The 15,758-nt window shown below is 39.1% G+C and overlaps 1 protein-coding gene across 1 annotated transcript in view; it reads left to right on the top strand.

Annotated features, from left to right (window-relative positions):
* The window catches only part of TRPM6 (transient receptor potential cation channel subfamily M member 6), a 78,948-nt gene that overhangs the window by 45,331 nt on the left and 17,859 nt on the right, over positions 1–15,758 (top strand). The window contains exons 26-33 of the mRNA XM_041489481.1: positions 1,514–1,646; positions 3,208–4,343; positions 5,052–5,164; positions 6,091–6,217; positions 7,132–7,229; positions 9,540–9,598; positions 11,183–11,208; positions 12,655–12,705. Of these exons, the coding sequence (XP_041345415.1) occupies positions 1,514–1,646; positions 3,208–4,343; positions 5,052–5,164; positions 6,091–6,217; positions 7,132–7,229; positions 9,540–9,598; positions 11,183–11,208; positions 12,655–12,705 (1,743 nt within the window). The remainder of the gene's footprint in view (positions 1–1,513; positions 1,647–3,207; positions 4,344–5,051; positions 5,165–6,090; positions 6,218–7,131; positions 7,230–9,539; positions 9,599–11,182; positions 11,209–12,654; positions 12,706–15,758) is intronic.

Here is a 15,758-nt window from a genome sequence, read left to right as displayed (position 1 = left end):
TTTTTGATGCATTGTACATCCTTGATGCCTTATAATAGAGGTGGGCAGACCTGTGTGGGTTATGCCTCACTTAGAATTTTCTCTGCTGAACATGAATCCCTGAAGATACCTGGCATGCTCACAGGTGGCTACAGAGCTCAAAAACAGGTGTAGCTAATCAGTGCTGAACTATTGTACTGCTGCTCCCTGGTTCAGCTCCCCCATCATAATTGGATGCACCAGCCTGCCTTTGAAGGGCCATTGCTTGTTTGAAGCACAGCATAAGTCAGTGGCATAGCATAGAGGGTGTCTTGTAAGGAGCACTAGGCTGAAGGAAAACTGCTTAGCACGTCTAAAAATCCTTGCACAGAAGAGAGCTGGTGCTTTCCTTACCTTTCTCTCAGAAGGAGAATTTTTTTTCTGTTTAGGCACCTCTGGGCATGTTTTCTATACAGTTTTGCTTGATAGCTTTCTCTTTAGTTTTGGTGTTGTTATGATTAACTGGTTTGCACAACGAGTACCCAGGGCCACCCTGTGGAAAATCAATACCAAGACACAGAGTAAAATTTTGGAGGGAAAAACACAGGTCAAATAGGGGAGAAAAGTGTCTGGAAGGTGATGAAGTCTCATATGGAGTGAGAGGGGTCTTCACTGCTTAGCTGTGTGTTGCAACTGAGTACTACATCTTTGCAGCAAACACTGCCTTGTTGCTTGGAACAGGCACCTCTCTAGCAAGTACCGTGAGGACTTTGGTACATAAAAAAGGACAGAAAAGTGGAGCTTGGAAAATGTGGCGTTTGAGCCAGAGAAGCAGCTTTCCACCATACGCATTTCTTTGTACTTCCTTGTAATGGAGCTGTTATCTCAGAAGTCTTGGTGTGCTAGAAGAATAGCACCGTGAGCTGCCCAAGTTATGGAATTTTAAACTTCTGAATGCTTTTTTCCCCTCAATAATCTTGGGGTGGAGGGTCTTAATGTTTTGTACATATGAACTTTTATTAAGCATATCTGAATGTTTTATAGATATGAGCATATTAACCAGTCAGGTGAAAAAAACCCCAAACTTTGCAGCTTTGAGCACCTAAATGGACTGTAGTTGTTGTAGATAACTAGCTCTAAATGAGTGCCTGGGCTAAAATGGAGTGAAATTTTTGTAAGGTTTACATGTTCATATCTAAGTCTTGTAAATGACACATGTATAACAAAGTACAGGAAAAAAAATTTTGAGAAAATTAGTCTTTGTGAGCAGCCATTCAGATACGTATTTTTGAGCCTTTAAAGAGGAGTGTACTGGAATTTTTGTCTGTGTGCTTTTGTTCCCTATGTAAAGAAAGACAAAATCCCACATTTTCATGTATTTGAGTCTTTATACTCAAGACAAATTCATGCACTTAGGCCTGATTCATTCTTGTCAAGGGAGGGAGTGTAAACAAGTTTTTTGACTGGATTTTTTTCTTTTTTTTCCCTCATGCGTACTTATAAATGATTACAATTATTAACCTGCTTCATACTGATTCCTACCTCCTTTATTCAGAGCTCTACCTGAGTGATGAGGAGTTAAAAAAACTCCATGACTTTGAGGAACAGTGTGTAGAAGAATATTTTCTTGAAAAGAATGAAAACCTGAGTTCCAGTGGCAGTGAAAGGATCCGTTTGACCACAGAAAGGTGTGTTTTGATGCATATTTATATTCTGTGTATAAATTTGTCGTATAAAAAGACTTGGATAAATTCATGCTTTTGAAGCTGGCTATGGCCACTCTGAACTCTGGTATAGGCCTTGTTAATTTGATGGAATTGTGTCTGTTTCTGTATCTGCATCTCTTTGGGACATATGTCAGATGTGTCTGGGAAGCCTTGCTGACAGAATTGCGTCCCCAGACCCGTGCAGTGTGCACATGGTTAAGGGGGTACAGCAAGGTGCAGCTCAGTTTCACTTGTGCAGACCAGGTAGCACTACAAAAGCAAGCCAGACAACAGCATAAAATATGTAATTTTATTGAAAAGCTTAGTAGTGTAGGGACTCTGAGAGTATTGCTTGTGACTGGGTAAAATTGCTGTTTACAGAAACAGCCTGAAAACCATTGCAGCATTATTTGCAATGTAGTGTCTTGGTTTACACAATGCCAATACACAGCCACCAGCTGGGTTTCAAAACAGTCAGTATTGGCCTAATTAAGCTTTTTATTGAAATCAATGGTAAATCTACCATTAAGTTGAATGGGAACAGTTAAAAAATGAACACTATAAAAACTCTTACTGAGTGCCAACAGTGATTTAATCTAACAAATTTGTTTTGCCTAGAGAAAGAATAACATTATTTCCTGCATGTTAAAATGAAACACAGAAGCAAAAGAAACATCCTCTCTAAAAGAAATTAAATAACTAGTTTTGTTCAGAAACTGCAGAATTGATTACTTCAATAAGGTCTCATTTACTGGATAAATATATATCTGGAAAGGAATTTTAGTTACTCTGTGACAAAGGAAAGAAATTACTACTGCATATTGCCTGAAGCTAACTTATCATTGTCTTAGTGATAAAGTAACAGAGAAGAAATACGAAGGTACTGATTTGGTTAAAATTATTCAATTCCAGGCCAAGAAGGTCCTGCACTTTTCACTGGGGATTTGAGGATAATAAATAAATAAAGCTTTGGTTTTTTAGGCAGTTGAATTTCACCTGAAGATAACCAATGCCATAAGATGCACAGAATCTGCTTCCAGAGGCCAAATATGTCCTTGGGAAACCTGTTTCTCAGCAGTCTTTAGTATTTGAAAAATGCAGGATTAAAGAGTTTGTGTGAGCCTTATCCTTTTCATGCTTGCACAAGAAATGTAAAATGCAGGATGTCCAGCTGACAGGAAGTATACTTCATTTGCAGCCATACCCAGTGTAACCTGCCATCAATGTTTTAGCAGCTCTATGTCAATGAATGGGTATTAGTACGAAAACAGCTATTTTAAAAATAGGTATTCCTTGAGAAAAATGACTGTTTCCTTAAAAAACCCACTGGCAGTTTGGCTGGGTTTTGTCAAATACAGATGTTAATGGCAATGAAACTCACCATTTAAAAAAAAAAAAAAAAAAAACCTGTTTAAAACACTGACTTTTTGAAATGTATTATGAAATGTATTATTGAAATGTATTATGTTTCTTTCATCATCTCTCAAACAGATGTAAAGATCTATGTTTTGGCTTTTTAGTTATGTTTTCTTTTTCTACCTAGAGTGGAAGAGATGTTTCAACAACTTAAAGAAGTTCATGAGAAGGTATATTATATCAAGGAGTCTTTACTCTCCCTGGACAGCCAGCTAGGACATTTGCAAGACCTGTCTGCCCTGACAGTGGACATCCTGAAAGTGCTTTCAGCTGTAGACACCTTGAAGGTGGAAGAAGCCTTACTGGCTGACACAAAACACCAAAGCTGTAGGAAGCTGCCCCATAGCTGGAGCAATGCATTCTATTCCAAGACTTTGAGCAGCCTGGAGGGCTTGTATGACAAGAAATACCACTATTACAGCATGCCACCCTCCCTCTTACGGAGCTTGGTAAGGACTCAGTCTCCATCAGAGTGCAAACTCTTCAAGTCTGAGAGTAACAAGGTGGTAGAAGACAGCTCTCCAAAGGTAGAAATAGAAACAGACACAATCACTTCAGGAGTATCCTCTGAGACTAAGTCGACTCCTAGGTACGGGCAGTTTTTGCTGGTGCCTCCTGACCATCAGGGAGGGTCTTTTGGTGATGATGTCACCTTAAATTTCTCATTTTTGGACACTGCTGCCAAGTACAAGGATGAAGCATTCAGAGATGACCTGCAAAGTAGCATTGTGGTTCCACAAAACTTGCCAGGTATCAGCTTCCTTGGCAAAGAGACAGAAGGTTACCAATGGAGCCAGAGAGACTTTGTAATTCATTTGCCATCAGAAAAGATTAATGCTGCAGAAGCTGCTCATCCCCTTGATCTCCAGCTACCGCTGGATATTGAAGAAAGTGCAGCATCCCCCTGTGATGACAAGGAAGAAACTGAAGGTGGTTATGTCAACTGGGGATTCTCTGAAGGTGATGAAAAAGGAGTTTTCATCTCAGATTCAAAGAAGAAAGCCCTGTACCTCCATTCCTCCTATGACAGGGCTAACCATTGCCAGAATAATCCCACCAGGCATGTCCACTTAAGGGATTCAAAGTCCTCCTCCTACAGCTCTGTCAAGTCATGTCACAGCAGCAGCCTCTCTCAGAACAGGCTGAAGCAAAGCATCTCCTTCTGGATCAGCCCTCCCTGGAGAGACTGGAGTTTCTGCAGAAGCAACAGCTTACCGTCCCCTAAGAAAGAGAGATCAGGGAAAGTCTGCAAGGCTGTAGGCGGTAATTATAAAACATTAAACATGTACAGTATCTGCTACTGGAGAGTCTAAGACATCAAAAAATGTTTCTTTTGCACCCAGAAGATATTAGATGCAGTGGTGGATAATAACTGAGAGTCCAGAGTTACTCTCTCACTTTGTTTGTGTGGGTCTGTTGGGAATACCTGAAGTATGCCTGCTATACAAGCTGCAACACACCTGTGTGTCAGCCACCCGGATCTGCCCCATCTCATGGAATCTCCATGTCTGTGGCTACACAGCCAGGTGGCAGAAGGATTGTGCTTACTCTGGGGAAGTCTCTTGCAGGAACTCTTGCAGAGTTGCAGGAACCAAAATACATTACATGATCCTGTAGAGACACGTTAGCAGTATCAGAGATGGGTGCATGGAGAATGAAAAGGCATATTTTCTTTTTCATAAAAGTCAGTTTAAATACCTCTCTGTCCACCATCAAGTTTACTTACCGAGTGTTAAAATACATCAGATTCCAGTTTCAATTATGAATAGTCTGACGTGATGGATGACATTAGTTGTTTTATGTCCTGTGATGCTGCACATCTTTGCATGGAACTGCTTGAGTGCTGAGTTTGGATACCACAACTCTTTCTCAGATTGCTTTAGACATCTGCCAGTTATCAGTCCTAACAGATTTTCCCTTAGTAAACAGAAACTTTGTAGCTTAAAGGTGTTTTTTTACTCTTTCCTGCAGAATCTTTAGGATCCTGTGAGCTACACCACAGTGAGGCAACAAAAGCAAAACAGCAAAACAGAGACAGAAAGTCTGGGAGAGGAAAGAGGAATCCAAAACCTCTTCAGGTGCCGGTATGGGCAGATGCAAGAGAATTGTGTATCTCAAAATTTTCTTCTTCATTCGTTAAGAGCAGTTCTGCAGTGTGGTTTCATTGAAAATGCAAACATATAAAATGTTGCATACAAACTGCAGCATCTCCTCTGTGTGTCTGGTTTTGGTTCCATTTTTACTTTTTTCTGGATCTGTAGGGTTTCTGTTTTGAATTTGTTGGCATCCAGGGACTTTGGTATACCATGCTGATACTGATTTTGTGGTGATTCAGAACCATAAATCAGTTGTTGCATTTCAGCTTTCAGGAGAACTTGTGGAGGCTTCATGTGACCTAGACTAGACTGAAGCAGTGACCATATCCAGGGGGTTTACAACTGTACTCAGGCAAGATAGGTCTCATAATGTTGTCTCCTGCCTGCAGGAGTCCCATAGACTTTTCTCTGAACCCATCAAACATTTAGCATATTGCAGAAAGTATATTGATCGGGTATAGGTATGGGACAACATTTGCAACTGCGTCTGTGTGTTTGTAAATTAAAATCTATTTCTAGTGCCTATAAAAAAATTTCTGGGGTGTTTATTATCTGGAAAGAATTATCACTGTTTAATGAGATAAATACTGAAGGCTGGTTTGTTTATGTAAGATACACAGGTCAGCAAAGGGTCTCGGACTTGAACTTTGAAATCTAGTATCTCTCAAGGTATTAGGTCTCAAAGTTCGAATACCTTCAGATAGTGTGCAACTGCAGTACTTGCTAGACAAAAGCAATATCTTCTGCAGTTTGTAACAAAACTGGGAAAATCTGTTTCTCAGTTGGGAGTGCATTCATTAATCCATTGGCGTTTCAGAGAGGCTCTGAGAGGCCACATCATAATGCTGTCAGAGGAACTGTGGAGATGCTAGTCATCCTGTAAATCCAGTATTGCTTCGTCTGTGTCTTGGCAGGTGATTAGAGTGGATGGTTGTCCCCAGAACACTCAAGTGAACTCAGAGCCTGCAGAAATCAATGTCTGGGAGGAGCAAGAGAAACACAGCAAGAATTGGCTCACCGTGTCTAATTTCAGCCAGCTAAGTATGCTACATGTTACAAAAAGTGAATTTCAGAACAGCTTTTAAAAGAACTAGTAAATATAATTCAGAAAATCCAAGTGTCATCCACCATTTTCACCTTATGGCATAATTTTTATAGAATTAGACTTAGTTTGTCTTGGTTATTTGATGCAACATTGAAGAGGCAGAAGAGTCATTGGATGGATAGAAGATCAGGGGAATCTTTTTGGGACCACTGCCTGTCTTCCATGGGAGATAGTTGAGTGCTAATCCTCAGGAATAAGTAGGAAGAATGATGTGTTTGTCTCCTCTCCTGAAGTGCCTTCTAAAGTGACATCTTCTAAAGTGGCACCCTGGCTAACTGCAAAAAAAATAAACTCATTATTTTCCAGGACATTTACCCTTACAGGCAGTGCCGTGACACTGTATTTGTTAGCAGATCCTCTGCCTGCATTATTCATTTCTCGTTGCTCAGAAACACATCTTCCAAAGGGAAGAAACTAATTCTGTATTGTCTCTTTTGAAGTGAAAAGGAATGGTGTTCTGACTCTTTGTTTAGTAGTTCTCCATCTCTTTCATTCTCAGAAATTCTATGCATCATTCATCTCATCTTTCAACTTTGCTGTGATGTGGCTCACTGGTTTCATCCTGTTGGCTGCTGGGTGAAGTACTGGACAGTGCTGTGGCTCAGTACCACTCAGTACTCAGCTCTCAGAGGAGGGCTGTACTCCAAAGTCTGCTGAAAAATGTGGAAATAGTCTGTTTAGCCCTATGAAATTCTGTCATTGTTTTTTTTAACCCATTACTGGGTTACATTTACTGGGACAATATGGTGTGTAGGTGTTTATTTTATAACCCTGTGTAGTTACTTAGTTTATAGCAATAGAGTTGTTCATTTACCCTCTAGAAATAGCTGACAGCTTCTCTCTTGACTAGGTTTGGAACGTCTCCATTACAAGCACCAGAAAATTAAATATCCAGACTTTGGTAGGCATACCATACCATTCTGTGATTACCTGAGACATTCTCGAGAGGTAAGACAAAGCATTACATCCTAGTCCATAATTTTGGCTGGGATGAGCCCAGAGTAGCTCTACTAGCTGATGATCCAGAGTCATCCCTGGATTTGCCAATAGAGTTTCTTTGTCACGACATTCCTCTTTGAGAGATGAGAAACTTTGTTTGCTGGAACAGCATATGTGTGGCAGTAAATGAGTGATTTAACAGCTGCTAACACTCTACTAAGATTATTGAAATAGGACATTAAATTAATGAATCTTTGAGTGGTTCTGAGTATGAGCTTAGTCACAAATAACACGCGTTGATGTTTAATCAGGCAATGAGTAAGCACACAACTTGATCTTGAACTTGTGGGCAGAATGGATTAGAAGACAATTTTGAAGAGTTAGCTACATAGCACTCACTTTTTCACACAGTCATTTCTTGCAAAAGGGTAGATAAATATTGATAATAATTGCAAAGCATGGATTTTTTAACCATTGTCTTATAAACATTGTATTTTATTATTTACCAGAATTAATATGCAGCTCTGTAATCTAAAGTTTCTCTTCCTATATGAAAATTAACATAGGCTCCTTGAATTTGATGGAGCTAGACCAATTCTTATTTCCTGAAGACTTGAGCAGGAATCTGGATTGTGGAAACTACTACCTGTTTTAAAATTATGTAGCTAATAGAAGAAATGGAATAGCTAATAGAAGAAAATGTACCATTCATTAATTTTATATCTCAGAGAAATGAAAGGAAGTTTGCAAAGAATAAATTAAGAAAAGGAAATGTGAGCAAATCCTTTCCTCTTTCTTTTCAAGAGCACCAAAGCATCCATCCTTGTTGATTTCACTTATAGGACTTTTGGTTATTAAAATGGAGATCTTTCAAAGACTAGCTTATTTTTCACTGAAAATGTTATAATTTTTCCTTTTTTTGGGAATTAAAATGAAACAGGTAATTTCAGTTATGCTGCTCTGAGTGTTGTAGAACTTGAATCCCATATACCAGGGATGAGAGCTTTAATGTTTCAATTTTAAAAATGGTGGGGTTTTGTATGAAAAAGTGATGAGAGAGAGAAATAGAAATAAATTTACTGATTTTATATTCTGTAAAACTGAAACTTGGACTCAAAATCAATACATCTTTGAATTGTGAATCACAGGATGAGCCAGGCAAAATAAAGTCAGGAAAACTGTGCGAGGTAACCAAGTAATCTGGTGTTTCATAGCTTATATTAAGATATATTCAGATAAAACTCGTGTGTAATATTTTTTAAATTGTAAAAAACCCTATTCTGCTGATTAATAGCAGTATTGGAGTTATGCTGAAACCAGTTGTTTCTGAAACACCAACTTCAAATTATTTATTCTTCCAAGGTTCAGTTTTCAGTATCCACTGAATTGTTGTGCCTCTCTCTGGACTATGAAAGCTTATATTTATCACTGAGATGTAACAAAGTTGCTGCATCCACTTGGAGAGTGATGTATTTTAAAGATCTGTATCTTTCCGAAAGTGAAGTTTCCCGCTCATGGCATACCAGGGGCTCAGAAATCCTTCTTGATAGGAAGCAGAGAGCTGTGTAGGAAGCTTTTGTTAAAGACTTTTTCATCTTCAAAGCAAGATACATGTGCAAAATATGAGAGAAATTAAAAAAAAAATTGAAATTTATTTAAGTTTCAGTTTAAATTAAAAGTTGAATTTTAGTTGATTCTTCTTTAAACTTAGCTGTCATAAAACATTTGTGTATGTGTGTGTTTTGAGGGTTGAAATTGGTCTGAATACTATTGAGAAGAAAAAATCCATTTCTTACTGTCACATTAGGAGGACCTGGCTGGCCCATTTTTTCCTAATATAGCTTGAAGTTTAAAAGATTATTTGAGTATTTCTTTAAATATAAGATCTGGAAAATAATGTGATCTAAATATCCCTGGAAAGCTGCTCAGTGTGTTACGGTCTTCTGTTCCAGGGCTTATTTTCAACAACAGTAAAGGTTATATGTACACTGGAATTTTCCAACATAAAGGAAGTTCTCTAATACTGTGCTTATTAGAAGACCTTTAACCAGTTTTGTGAGTATAGGTGGTATAGGTGGTGACCTGAGTATTTAATTAAAATGTCTGGAGACAACATGTAAAACGGCAATGTGAGCAAATTATTTCCATTTTAGTGTAGGTATAGCGGTGCTATGATTCACCTGCCTGTCAGGGTCATTATTCATGTTAACAAAAATCATATCAACAACTGTTCTCAAGATTGTACCTTCTTGAGCTGTGCACTGTGTATATGATAAAGATGTGCATATTTTACTGGTAAAAGTATCTTTCTTTTTTTAGGATTTCAGTAGTAGCGTATCTGGAAACACCAAGAAAAGTAATCTGAACAGGAACTCCTCGTATGTATCATTAGTATGTTAAGACACTCATCACAGGTTTTCAGAAAGAGAGGTCTATAGTGTCTGCAGGTTTCCATTTCAGTTCTGCAATATACTTAGAATGACAAATTCCTGAGACATGGAGAGTTAAGGCCATTCAGTGTATTTATTTAAAGAAAATCTTACTAATGGAGATCAAAGAGATCCATTTAAACAAAATGTACGATTTTAGGTGGAATAGACACCCTTTCTAACTCAAACAACAATTGAAATTTCTAATTCAGTCACTAAGATGACAGATGGACCTGATGATTTACAAGGTATTTTCCAGCCTTAATGATTCTGTGATTCTCTGGTGATTCCATGGTTCTATGAGCATAGCCTCTTTAATTAACCCTTTTTCCAATCTAGTCAGCATGAAAAGTTGTATTTGCTTTGCTGTGCTATTGCATGTTGTATTTTTTAATAATTGCAATGCTAGCATCTCTTGAAAACTTCTCTCATTGACCAATTCATCTCTTTTGCACATTTACTAAATATTTAGTTCAGTTTTCTTCATGCATTTTCAGAAGTTATTAAGCTTCAATTACATTCAGTGAAAGTATACTGTTTTCACAAGTGGTTTCCATTTTCTTATGAGGTTTTAAATATTTTTCCCAGATTAATTAATTATTATTGTAATATTAGTAGTATTTTTGCTACGTGCAGTGCCATCTTTATGTTCCTTTTCCTTCCTGTTTCCATCAATTTCTTCTAGATTTATGTTTTGTTTTGTTTTCTTTTTTCTTTTTTCTTCTCAGCACTGTGCAGGTAGAAGATAGATAGAAGTAGAAGATACTAGAAAGCTGTCACATCCCATGTGATTTCACCATGGGGAGGGGAGGAAAAAAGTTACTGGGCATTTTATGCATACTCTGTGTGTGTGTGTGTGGGGGGCGGGGGGGGCTGTGGGTGCAGGGTTGGGTTGTTCTGCTGCTGTTGTGGGTTTGGAGTTTTTAGGGTGTTTTTTTCCTTTTCCTTTTTTTTACACTCCATCATTTACAGAGGGTAGGCAAACTGCACACGTCCCAGCAGGATTTAGGGGCTGTTGAGTGGCCTGAATCTGTTGCTTAGTCTGTAGTCTTCAGTGGGATACCTCTGGTCTATGAGGTGAATACTATCTTCTGTGTTCTGTAACAAAGACTACTTAAATGCAGCAGTCTTTTTGCAATCAGACTTATTAATCCAAAGAACCACACATTTTAAAAGTATGTTCTTGTACAGGATGGTAATGACAAAATTAACTGTTAATACATCTCAGCATTGACTAAAAAATTAACAGTTGTGTATGTGATTGAAAGCTCTGTAACTGATGTTGTTAGTGCAGTGTAAAAGATGCGAATAGCAGTTCAACATAAAGGAGAGAAAGAAACATGTAGAAAAATGTGTCAGTTCTTCAGTGCCTGAAGATTGTTTGCTCATGGCTTTGTTGAACAAAATTGCGCTGAGGGTTATTTTACCTTAAGATCGCTGAGTCATGAATCTTTACATGTGACCTATGCGTACCAGTTTTAGCTTAATGACAGAAATGTTGGATTAAAATATCAAATATTTGCTTTTAAACAGATTGAGAGCTCCAGAGGAAACTGACAGTAAGTTTTTCATTGCTTGTCACTCATTTTAACTCCCATCTGCAATTCTCATGCTGACAATTCTGAAGTACAAAATCCAAAAAGAAGCTGATTTACTGTAGTTGAGGATTATAGCACAGATATTGTTTCATGTGTTAATTACTATTTTTTACTTTAAAATGAAAGATTTTTTTAAATGAGAAACGTCTTTTTCTCGTAACAACTGCATAATCTTAAAAGAAAAGGTTTTATTTTCACTCTAGTCTGCCCAGTAATGTTGTCTTTTCAGCAGGAAGAAACTCTTTAAGATGCTGCTGCTTTGATTCCTGGCAGTCCAAGTGACCTCCTGGGTCAAACCAGGGTGTATGTCTGAAGTTCTAAGATTCTAATGTATGCTTGATTTTTCAAATTCCAATTATGTGTAATATCTCTGTTTGGGTTGTTTACCTGGAATTCTGAAATCTGTGAAGGACTAAATTTATTACGAAATGTCCAATGAAGAAGTTCAAGGTTTTAGTGAGGAATCAGTTTGTTCCTCAAAAGCAGAGTGTTAGTGTGGTATTTGTTGTGTTTTAGTCCATCTCCCGGTTTTCCTGGCATGACACTTAGCTGTAAGAGGCTGAGCAGCTGGGCATCTATCTCTTTTTGAGATTAGCTGTGGTGCAGGAATAGATTGCTCCTAGTCTTATCTCCACTTCAAGTGATGCTCTTTGCTGGTCCATCTGTGCACAAAACATTGCAGTGCTGAAGCATTCTGCTGCAAGCACACTGAGTAAGGTTGCTCTCTAGAGCACACCATTGTTTTGATTAAAATCCACTTTTCCCATTCTCAAAAGGTCCCTTTTCATGATTTGTTTTTTCGCAACATGCAAAATGCTGCAAAAGTAGATGGGTCCAGCAAGAAAAAATTACGAGGGACTTTGAATCACTAAGGGGAGTGAAAAATGCTGACCCTTCCCCCAACATCCATAGATGTTTTCATGTAAGATCTCTTTCACTATAAAGGGACTAAAAGCAAATGGAATACACCAAAAAGAAAAGTGTAAAGTTAAAAAAATTGTGGTCAACGTTGTTTTGATTATGTCATTTTTTGAAAATCAATAGTAGTACAGTATATACAGTTACTGAAATCTGGAATTTTGAAGGATGGTTTTCGAGGAGAACAAAATGATTTAGTCTAATTAATGAAAATGTGTTCATTTTTCTTGGTTGTATTTAAAAGGCTTTTTTTTAATAAAGCTAATATTTTTGGACCAAATTTGATCTGTCTGAGCATACGTAAAAATCAAAAATGTTTGTCTGCTTATATTTTAACAGCACTTTGGATGCTGTGGGTTAATTCCTCTTTAGAATGTTGAGCCAGCAATTCTGATTAATGTGACAAACTCTGGGATGGAAGGAATTAAAAATTATGCATTTGTGTCTGCTATAATAATTAATACAACAATCCTTTAAACATTATTTCAGAGATCTTCTCCTGCTTGAAAACATCTCAAGATTTGCATCTTCACTACTCAGGTAAGCAGGAGGCACAAGAATGACAGCTGAGGAATTTAAGAAATCAAAACGAACATTAGTTGTGCCTTTGTCATCCACTGTGATTTTCATTTTGAGGACTTGCACAATTGCCCACTGCTAAGAAGGTTCTGTGTTCATTCATGTCTAACACCCGAATGAAAGGATTCTTGATTTTTTTTTTTCTGTTGATTATTGCTTCATTCTGGGTATTTATGGCAAATCCAGAGCAGAATGTAGATAATCTCTTTCAAAATATCAGTGGAAATCATGAATACAGGTCAGCTTCCTGAGCAGGCAGAAGAGGCACTGACTAGTTTGTTTATAGCTGTCAATCCTCTCCCACCTCCCAGACCTTCCTTTGTACTTTCTGGAGTTCTTTTCTTCAGATAATTGGTCTTGTACTACTTAATCTGTCTTTGTATATCTATGAACTCCCGAAAATCTGGCAGGGAATAAATCCTGTGAATGTTAATTTCCTGCAGTCCTGCCTTTCCCCGAGCTGAGTTCGCACAGATTTTCCCCCGAGGCCTGGATGTGTTTTCCCAGGAGGAGAAGGGAGCAGAAATTGCCGGTAGATGTCACTATTGCCCACAGGACTTGGCCTCCGGTACAGGCCGGGCTGGAATAAACCAAAACTGTTAGCAGCCTTCTTAAATTCAAAATGTTCAGAGTTTTCACTGGGAATAACACCTCCTGGCTTGCAATCAACTGTACCGACGTAGTTCCTCTGGCATGGTGGCATTGTTGCAGGTACTGATTTATTGTTTTTCAGGCACGCTATTTGAGATGATGTTGGACTTTTTAGCACAGAAGGAAGTGATTTCCCTTATGAACTGACAGATGTCTTCAGAGGTTTTCAGTGTAGGTTTTCTTTCCCCAGGAAGATTAGGACAGAATTTGGCCAACAAGGCCCAAAAATCCTGCACTAGAATTCTGTACCATATACTGCTTTTGTGTTATTCTTGCTATCAGTTTGAGAAAGCAAATTTAATCCCACCTCTCTGCATACCCAAAAGAACTAGATCTTTGTCCCAAGTTCGGCAGCTGCTGCAAGTCCATGTCACAAGGCTTCTCAAAGTTCTAGAGAGACTGCTGGCAGGGTCTGACAGACGGCATAGATTTTAGCAGCTCCTCTGTTCACATCCTTCTTCCTGCTATGCACTGCTTTCGTGATCATGATGGTGCTGCACCAAAGGAAGATCTTGTTTTTGTGGACTCATGTTGGAGTCCATGCTCCAACACTGTTCAGACACAGTAACCAACTCCTGAATTTGGTATGAATTTGGCTGAATTTGGTATGTGTAAACAACCTTGACCTGGAGTATGAAGTGCAAATCTTTTCAAAGGAGGACCACAGTTCATGGGGTGGCTGTGTCACGGGTGCCCTTTGCTCTGCCCTTCTGGACTCAATAACCTCCGATTACATTTTGCTTAAAGAGGTAATCTTAAAAGAAGGATAGCTGCTGTCCAAACCCCATAAGTTCCATAAGCTCTGGAGTTGGTTACCGTGGCTTTTTTGTTACTCTGCAAAGAAACACAGCTCTGCTCTGGCTGACTCTCTGCTTTGGTTCACTCTCTGCTTGGGATGATGCTTTTGCATTCATTCATTGAATAGGGAAATTAGACAGAACAGTAGTGTCCAAGTTGCCTCCTAGTTCTAGGAGCATCTTGTTTTACATCTCTCTTCCCCTTCCTGATAACTCAGTCATTGTGAAGACAAATCCATAAATATTTGGTTGGCTCTCTGAAGTTTTGAAGGTGTTTGCCTGAGAAATATGGTGCAAGTTAGGGAGATATAATAACATTACTGATGTTTTTTGGCAAGAAGCCTGAACGAAGAAACAGTACTCTGTGCAGGGAAGTCTGGGTTTTCCTGTCATACCTTGCTAAATCTCCAGGTGCTTCTAACCCTGACCAGACAGACAATGAAGGCAGTTGGGGTCCAGGCATTTCATCAGCACAGTGTGAGTGTGTGTTGTTGGCAAGAGCAGGATGCAGAAGCAGCCCTTTGTGAAAGGAGGTGGATGAGGAGATAGCAGAAGTCCTTCTAGGCAGGGTGCTAGGAGTTTTCCCAGAGAGCCTGCTTCTTTGGAAGGAGGGAATTCACGAACAGGGTGAGATATGATGGGTTGGTATCCAGCCAGATGGGGACATGGCTAGGTCCTGGAGGTTATTTTGTACCAATTCACACAATTTTCTGGGGGGTCCCTTCATGTTGGGGTAGTGGTGGTTCACTTGTTGCCGATTTCCATGTAGTGAGTATTCACGTGTGAATTGTTTGCCTCTCTTGTACCCTCTGTTATTAATACTGCTGCTGTCACTTTAATTTTCCTATTTCATTGCTGTTTCCATTGGTCAATTCCAGTAAATTGACCTTATATAAACCCATGGTCTTTAACTGCTGTGTCTCCAATCCTCTCCATTCCACTAATGGGAGGAGAAGGAGGGAAATGAATGAGCAGTGTTTGGTCTGGAATGTTTCAGTGGGAACACTGATGTGGGGACCACCACTCCTAAACCACAACGATCTTATTTGGTGTTTCATGTGAAATGTGAAGAGGTGAGATAACAACAGATCTGGTAAGAGTGGATGGGAAACAAGTACTTCTTGTATTAGGTATGTCACAATGCTGTAACCTAACCCTGTATGTTTCAGTATGGGCACTATGTGCCTGTTGAGGTGCTCCTTTTCAGAGCAGGGAGAGGGATCAGGATTGTTTTGTGGCTGAACTGTGTAATATCAGCTTACAAAATGATAACCTCCAGAGCAGTGAGGGTCATTTGTGGTGTGTTTTCAGTGCTGGTCTTCTACCCTTACCTCAGGCACTGCCTTTAGGAAACCATTAACCATGTCCTGGGCTGTATCAGGCACAGCATTTCCAGCTGGTCAAGGGACATGATTGTACTGCTCTGCTCTGCACTGGTGTGGTCTCACCTTAGGTACTGTGTGAGTTTGGGCACCACAACATAAAACAGACATTAAGCTGTTACAGAGCATCCAAAAGAGGGCCATGAGGTCTGGAGCAGAAGCTTATCAGGAGCTGCTGAGGTCA

Source organism: Pyrgilauda ruficollis, unplaced genomic scaffold (genome assembly GCF_017590135.1).
Source record: "Pyrgilauda ruficollis isolate IOZ18807 unplaced genomic scaffold, ASM1759013v1 scaffold94, whole genome shotgun sequence".
Taxonomy (NCBI): domain Eukaryota; kingdom Metazoa; phylum Chordata; class Aves; order Passeriformes; family Passeridae; genus Pyrgilauda; species Pyrgilauda ruficollis.
Note: the sequence above shows the minus strand (reverse complement) of the source record. Positions and strands in the feature narration are given on the sequence as shown.